This window comes from Nanorana parkeri, unplaced genomic scaffold (assembly GCF_000935625.1).
Source record: "Nanorana parkeri isolate BGI_ZX_2015 unplaced genomic scaffold, ASM93562v1 scaffold4016, whole genome shotgun sequence".
NCBI lineage: Eukaryota > Metazoa > Chordata > Amphibia > Anura > Dicroglossidae > Nanorana > Nanorana parkeri.
This window is the reverse complement of record NW_017310283.1, coordinates 1,880-10,135: the sequence shown is the minus strand read 5'-3', so window position 1 is coordinate 10,135 and position 8,256 is coordinate 1,880. Positions and strand designations below refer to the sequence as shown.

Sequence of the window (8,256 nt, the reverse complement as noted above, 5' to 3'; positions counted from 1 at the left end):
CCCCCCATACATACACGCATGCAAACAGGCGTCGGGTGCGCATACGTGTGAAAACGACGATTTCGCCCATTACGCCGCACATGTTACATATCGCCACGAACGTCGGAATGAGAGCAATAATTGTAGGGCTATCAATCACTGATAACACTAAACTGATGAGCGGTAAAAGCTTTTAAAGCGTCACCTATGGTCAATTTTGGGCATGGTAATTTTTTGCGATTTTGCAGGTGCGCGCAATTTTAAAGTATGATATGTTTGGTGTCTATTTACCCGACGTGACCCCGTCTTTTTATATTTTACCAAAAATATGGGTGATAAATGGGTGTGGTTACTGGAGGTGTGGCAACTAAAGGGTGTGGCCACTGAGGGGTGTGGTCACTGAGGGGCGCTGTAAAGCTTTCTCGCACAGGGCGGCCGGCCCTGGTAAGACTAATGGGCAACATTCACCAACAGGTTGGGGCCTCCCACCACCATATGGTTGACCTTTCCTGAGAGAATTATGGAGGTTTCATTTTGACCTTCTAGATGTCTGGCTGTCATCCTGACCCTCCTGATTCAGTGTTTTGAGTCCATGATCAGAAACAAGCATGCAGATATGGACTTAGGTTTTTCCTGGTTTGCATTCTTTTTCCAAATCAGTCACTCACAAAGTATTGAAGAAAGGGGGTCTGCATGACAGGAGCCAAGCAAGTAGAATTTCCAAAAGGTCAAAAATCAATAGGATTCCATAAGTAATTGATCATCCTACCCAGATGCGGTATGTATATATGTATGCATGTACAGTATGTATTTATATATGTTATGGGGAGCTAAAAAACACAAAGGTGTGTCAGGAACACGTAAAACCTCCAAGTGGGCAAGAACAGAGTGAGGAATTCTATCCAGGAGGTCTCGCTGTTAGATGTCCCAGGTCATATAGGAGTCAGCCATTGATTTCATATGTAGCACTTACTCTAGAGGGAGCCACTGGAATACATGGGTTCTTCTGTCTCCAAGCTAGGATCTACCACCTAGACAGGATCCACAGCAGCCCAACACGCCTACTAAACAATAATTGTGCTAAATCAATTTGGTCTTGATGTTATCGTGACACTCCCTGGCAGATGACACAGGCTTACCTGAGGGGCGGAGTCTAAGCACCAGCCGGTGTTCACCAGAGCTCCTGATGGCGGAGATAGGCTAGGCTGCTTGCTGGTACCAGGTCGCAGTCGCCAGGGTTGCCTTGCCAAGGGATGCACGAGAACAGCAGGGCTCCAATGAGGAGACATTAGTCAGAACCAGGCAGAGTTCAAGGCAGGCGGCTAGCAGAGGGTGGTCGGGCAGTCCAAGGTCGGCAACTAGCAACCAGTAGATAAACGCAGGAGACAAGAGCAAAGTCGGGTCCAGGCAGAAGATCAGGGCGGGCAGATAATGCAATTGTCAGCTATTAACTGACTAGGAGCACTAAATACCAGTCCCAATAGTCCCAGGTCACTAATCCACTGGCCAGTGGTAATCTATATAGCTAGCCAACGGTGGGGTCCAATGTGCAACTTGTAGATTAATGTCAGATGCAAGGGTGTGGTGGCCAAAGGCTGCTCACTAGTTCCTAGGCTCGTTCAGCAGTCCGTCAGCAAGAGGTGGGTATTCCTTCCTCTCCAGCGACCTCCCTGGTCCCTTCCTCGACCTCCCTGGTCCTCACAGCTGTTGGTATGTATGTATGTATGTATGTATGTACGTACGTATGTGGTTGTTTGGTTCCTTAGTGTAGATGCTGGTCAGGATACTCTACTCTAATTGAATGTGTTTTCCCTTTAGGAGGAAATTGGAGCATTTGATGAGGTGGCTGTTTACTTCTCTCAGGAGGAATGGGAATGTTTGAGCACAGAAGAAAAAGAAATGTACAAAGAGGTGATGATGGAGAATTATCGGACCCTCCAGTCTCTGGGTAGGTGGCTCTGATATTAGAACATGCTGTTCAGTTATAAATAAAGTTTTGAAGGAACTGATGTAGGTGTTTTACAGACACTTCTCTTTTGTTTGTTCGATTGTCACCTCTTAGAATGATCACTGGGCTTTTTTGGTTACTTGTGAATGTGGGAAATAATGAAATAACTATTATTGTACATGCACAGGGCGGATCATTGTGAAACCCTCTGTGATAGCAATGATTGAGAATGGGAAGGAGCCGTGTGTAAGCAACCTTCATCATTCAATGGAGAAAGAAGTTCTGGGAAACATCACTATAGGTCAGTATTGTCATTGTAGGACTTTCCCCTTTCTAAAATGACTGAAATGTAAGTTGTAAATATAAAGGCTGTAGCTTAAAGTGTATCCAAACACCTCCACAGCACAGCTGCACAATCAATGAGTGGCATAGGCCCCTCTTTACCTTTATCACTGTGTGACAAGGCACAGAACTGTTATATACGGCCAGATTATTATGACCACCCCATCAGTACTTCGTTGGGCCACGAGATGACTCCACGAGATGACTTCGTTGGGCCGCCTCGTGACTCCACGAGATGATGAAAGGTGATGCGAGGAATCTGACACGGCACTGTGGCCCTTCTGTTGTCTTGTACCAGTCTTGCCACTCTCCGTTCTGCCCTAACATTGACTAGTCGCTGACGGCCACAATTCGCACGTTCAGATCCAGATTAGTAGGTTGCCACTGGAGTCCTCTTCCACTCCTCCATGACGACATCACGGAGCTGGTGGATGTTAGAGACTTTGCGCTCCTCCACCTTCTGTTTGAGGATGCCCCACAGATGCTCAATAGGGTTTAGGTCTGGAGACATGCTTGGCCAGTCCATCACCTTTACCCTCAGCTTCTTTAGCAAGGCAGTGGTCGTCTTGGAGGTGTGTTTGGGGTCGTTATCATGTTGGAATACTGCCCTGCGGCCCAGTCTCCGAACGGAGGGGATGATGCTCTGCTTCAGTATGTCACATGCTGGCATTCATGGTTCCTTCAATGAACTGTAGCACCCCAGTGCCGGCAGCACTCATGCAGCCCCAGACCATGACACTCCCACCACCATGCTTGACTGTAGGCAAGACACACTTGTCTTTGTACTCCTCACCTGGTTGCCGCCACACATGCTTGACACCATCTGACCTAAATAAGTTTATCTTGGTCTCATCAGACCACAGGACATGGTTCCAGTAATCCATGTCCTTAGTCGGCTTGTCTTCAGCAAACTGTTTGCAGGTTTTTTTGTCATCATCTTTAGAAGAGACTTCCTTCTGGGACGACAGCCATGCAGACCAATTTGATGCAGTGTGCGGCGTATGGTCTGAGCACTGGCAGGCTGACCCCCCCTCTTCAACCTCGGCAGCAATGCTGGCAGCACTCATACGTCTATTTCCCAAAGACAACCTCTGAATATAACGTTTGTTGGTCGAAATTACGTTGCAGCAAAATGACATTAGAAAAAAAAAATGTTTTATTTATTTTTTAGTCTGCAGAAGAGGGAAAAAAAGCGTGAGGTTCCCCCCCAATTCATACCAGACCTTTTAGGTCTGGTAGGAATGTTAGGAGGGTCCCCCCAAGTTAAAACAAAAAAGAAAGTGTGTGGGGGTTCCCCCCAAAATCCATACCAGGCCCTTTAGGTCTGGTAGGAATTTTAAAGGGGAACCCCAGCCCCAATGCTATTCGTGAGCTCCCGAATGCCACCTGGATGCGCCAGCCTTCCAGAAAAGGAACAGTTGATGACAATTATGTTTGTAATTCTGGATGTTAAATTAAGATATATTTGCTTGAAGCTGGGCGTATCCTGGGCATTTGGTGTGTGTATAGCTCATTGGGGGTTTTTTATTCTTATGAATTGTATCTTTTTATTCTATTGAATACTTGCACAATAAATTTTGTATAATCTTGTGTAGATGTACATTATTGTTCTTAGTGAAATTCTCTCCTTCCATTTTTGCTTGCAGGTGCATCCCAGACTTCTTCCAAGGAACACCCTAAAGACATTGTGTTAGAGAACTACTGTGTACCTGAAGATGGAAGCCATGCTACGAGCCCAAAAAAGGGGACAACGAAGACTAAGAAACCAGAGTCAGGGGGGAGTAGTAAGTTCCTCTCACAACCATCAATGACAATTGAGAAGCCAAAACAGAAAAGTTGTAAAGTGAAGTATAGGGACCGTTGTGTCAGAGAAGTAAATACTTCAGAGGGGAGAGCTAAGAGGAGATGTTCCCAAAAAACATCGGCCTGTCCAAAATGTGGTTTAGCTTTCCAGAGCAAATCTGAACTTCAAACACATGAATGCTCTTCTGATAATGAGAAGCCATATTGCTGCTCAGAATGTGGGAAAAGCCTCTCCAGCAAAGGAAGCCTTAGGATACATCTTCGAATTCACACCGGAGAGAAGCCTTACCCATGTTCTGAATGTGGGAAATGTTTTACCAATAAGGGTGATTTAGAAAAGCACAAATGGGGCCACACTGACTATAGACCGCATGCTTGTAGTGAATGCGGGAAGGCGTTTAGAACCAGGTCCAATTTAATTGTCCATTCCAGAACTCACACAGGAGAGCGTCCTTTTCCTTGCCCTGAATGTGGGAAGTGTTTCATCAGTAAGTACAAACTCTCCGCCCACCAGCTAGTTCACTCAAGTGAAAGGCCTTTTTTCTGTTCAATTTGTGGGAAAAGCTTTAAGGAGAGGAGTCGATGCCAATTCCATGAGAAAAGCCATGCTGCTGAAAAGCCATTTCCTTGTTCAGAATGTGAAAAACGATTCACTACGAAGGCTCAACTGGTGAATCATTTTAAAAGCCACACTGGAGAAAGACCATTTACATGTTCTGAGTGCGGGAAGGGTTTTTCTACAGGTTCATCCCTGAGACAACACCAGAAACGGTATTTAAAAAAGAAGCCTCATAAATGTCCGGAATGTGACTCGGCTTTCAATAGTGTAGCTTACCTTAACATACATATGAGGCTTCATACCGGAGAACAAGGTTTTACCTGTTCTGAGTGTGGAAAAGGTTTTCCTTTAAAGTCAAGTCTTCATAAGCATCAGAAAACTCACACAGGAGAAAGACGATACGAATGTCATGAATGTGGTAAACGCTTTTTTGAACACTCTGCTCTGGTTGTACATCTCAGAAGCCACACCGGGGAGCGGCCTTTTGAGTGTTCTGAATGTGGGAAGACTTTTATCACAAAATCCCACCTCACTGTCCATAAAAGATTACACACGGGGGTAAAGCCCTTCTCATGTACAGAATGTGGTAAATCCTTTATTTGTAGACAAATACTGGAGGAACATCTCAGAGTCCACACAGGAGAGAAGCCCTACACGTGTTTGGAGTGTGGAAGGAGCTTCGGCACCAAAAAAGTTATTTCCAGGCATGAGCTTTGCCACACCGGTGAGAAGCCATTTGGCTGTACAAAGTGCGGGAAACATTTTGCTCGTAATGATCAATGCAAGAAGCATATGATGAGGAAACATTCCGAGAAGGGGAAAAGTAAGAAGACATAAACCAATCTTCATTTCAATCTAGTTTGGCTGGCTATGTGGAAGTCCAGGACCATGTGTGAGAAAAAAAATGTTAAGTTATTATATACATATGTAGCGCTATTGGTAACCAGCTTTGGCACATGACCTCTCGCATAGCCAACAGGTTCATCACGAATGTCCTAGACCCACTTACTTGGTGATAAATGCCACAGGCACATTCCTTCTCAGTTCTCAGGGTAAAGTTCTTTCCCTAGTGGTGTTAAATAATGGTCGCCAATCACATTGAATAGATTTTATGGTATGTTAATAGCACGTGCATGAAGAACAGGATTAGGGTGATGGAGGGAGCACAGGGTACCTGAAGAATTACATTTGAATCACAGTCTTTGGTCTTCTAGCTTTCTAAATCCTTCTATCACAAAACTCTACTGGCTGGAATACATATCAATATAAATGGTTCCTTGTAGAACGGAGGTTCCTGTGTATGCTCAGTCTTTACATCAAGGTAGGATAGCAGTGGAAAGGTTCATGTGGTGCTTCCCAACTCAGTCACTCATCATCCCTGTGGGGGACAACTACAGCTTTGCTTCCTTCATGGCCTAGTAGCACTCCATCACATAGCCAGTATCTTAGCGACACCTCCCATGATGGGAGATCCCCACAGCTTCCCATACCCCTAAGCCTTCAGGCCTGGGGCCTAAATTGGTGGATCACAGATGCATCCTCTCAGGGTCAGGGCCGGATTCCCCACAAGGCCACCGAGGCCTGGCCTCGGGGCGGCAGAAAGCAGAGGGGCGGAAGCGGTGTGGAATCCCCCGACACCCGAACATGCAGTTCAGGGCGCCAGGCGGTAAGTTGTTTTCTACATTTGTGTGTTTCTAGTGTAGTGTGAGGAAGCCACTTGTTTGTTTACAAGTGAACTCGGCGATCACTTGTAAACAGACCCTCCCCCGCACCTACCTCTCTCCTCGCTGGCTCCTTCCTCCGGGCCACGTCCTCCCCCTGCCATCGAGTCTCTCTCCTCAATGGCATCTGATGCAGGGAGCAGAGCGTCAGGGTTAAAAGTAACCCTGCTGCTCCATGTAAACAGCGAGAGGGGAGAGCTGTGTTCTTCCCCTCTCAGCTGTCACAGGAGTTCCAGGCACAGTGCTGTACTAGAACTCCTGTCCTGGAGGTGACAGGGTCAATAAAGAGAACCTGTCACCTCCAAATGCTATCACACGGGCTTTGTTAGCTCCTGTGTGATAGCGATAAAAAATAATAATGAAATAAAAACAAATTAAAAGGTGATTAAAAAGTAAAAAATAATAAGAAAAAAATATGAAAAAGCACAAATAATAAGAAAATAATTATAAAAAAACTAAACGATAATAAGAAAAAAAATAAAAAAAAATAAACAATAAGATTAATAAAAATGTAAAAATAAATAAATTAAATGATAAAAAAGTTACAAAAATAAAGAAACAATAAAAAATGTTTTAATCTAGCCCTGCCATCCGGTTGCCATTCTCCATTGATGGGGGTGGCATGGCGGGGTAGGAGGCACATTGCGGAACCTGGCCTTGGGACAGCAGGGAGATTAAATCTGGCCCTGCTCAGGGTAAAAACCCAGGAGTTAAGACCCTGTACCTGGAAGTGCCTCAGGTATTTAATAGCTCTCCCAGCATGCACAGCTGTACTGATTGGTCAGGTATTAAACAACTATAACGAACTTTACACTCAAAAATCAAATTCTACCAATGCATCCCTCTCTGTATGATGATTAATAATAACATAGACATGTCAGGTGTAAAATGCTGTGATTGTGGAATACTTACACTTGCAGAGCGTTCACTTCCTGCTTTGAAAGGGCAAAATGACTTCAGTTTGCCAAAGCAATGCACACTGGGATTGCCTTGTCATCAGCAGAGCATTGCTGGGGAATCTCATCTGTAATCTCCCGAGATCTCAGGCAAAGGCATTTTCCTTCCCTGAGGTTTATGTGCATTGTCGCATATCCTAGTCACATGTCTAGTCACATGTGCCAGGCATCCAGGTAGTAAAAGGAGAGCTAGTAATCTGCCCTTAGTAAACATGACCACTGTTAGAAGAAAAGATAAAGAATGAATGCAAAGAATACAAAGCCGGCAATTATCTAGAAGTCTGTGTTTGTAGGTTGTCATTACTGAACATTGTGTGTTTGTTGTTATTTTAAAGATCGGGGTAAAGATCTGCTTTAATGTGAAGCATTATCTCTAGCACATTCTACTGGTGAACACTCAGCACAGCAGGTGACTGAGAATAATCACTGCACACTTAGAGCCCATTCACACCAGGGCGGCTACGGATCAGTGCGGTTTCCGCGCTAATTTAAAAAGGGAGGTTTTAAACTGCGTTTCAGTGGTGAAACGCAATTAAAAAACCATGCTGATCAGCGCGGTTCCATTGAAAGCTGTATGGGCACCACACTGATCAGTGCTCTCCTGGAACACAGAGTCTTCCTCAGGCTACTCAGAGCTACTTTACCTACAGGGTCCTATGGGGACATCTAGTGTCCATTGGCCGTATTGCAACTATCCTACATACCGTGTTTCCCCGAAAATAAGACACTGTCTTATTTTATTTTTTTTGCACGAAATAAGACACTAGGTCTTATTTTCGGGGGATTTCTTACCTGGCTGGGGGAGGAGTGGACGAGGTCCCGGAAAGCGGCGTGCTGTTCACGGTCCCGGCGGATGTCGCTTCCATTGTGCGTGCGTGAGCTGCGGGCGTGTGGGCGGGGCAGGAGCTGCGGCCGGGTGGCGTGTGGGCGGGGCTGGAGCTGCGTGCG

General features: G+C 45.4%; 1 protein-coding gene across 1 annotated transcript in view; it reads left to right on the top strand.

Moving 5' to 3' along the window:
* Positions 1–8,256, top strand: part of LOC108803677 (zinc finger protein OZF-like) — a gene marked incomplete at its 3' end in the record, with an annotated part of 9,383 nt that overhangs the window by 377 nt on the left and 750 nt on the right. Inside the window, exons 2-5 of the mRNA XM_018575499.1 lie at positions 1,798–1,927; positions 2,115–2,228; positions 3,916–4,650; positions 4,903–5,454. Of these exons, the coding sequence (XP_018431001.1) occupies positions 1,798–1,927; positions 2,115–2,228; positions 3,916–4,650; positions 4,903–5,454 (1,531 nt within the window). The remainder of the gene's footprint in view (positions 1–1,797; positions 1,928–2,114; positions 2,229–3,915; positions 4,651–4,902; positions 5,455–8,256) is intronic.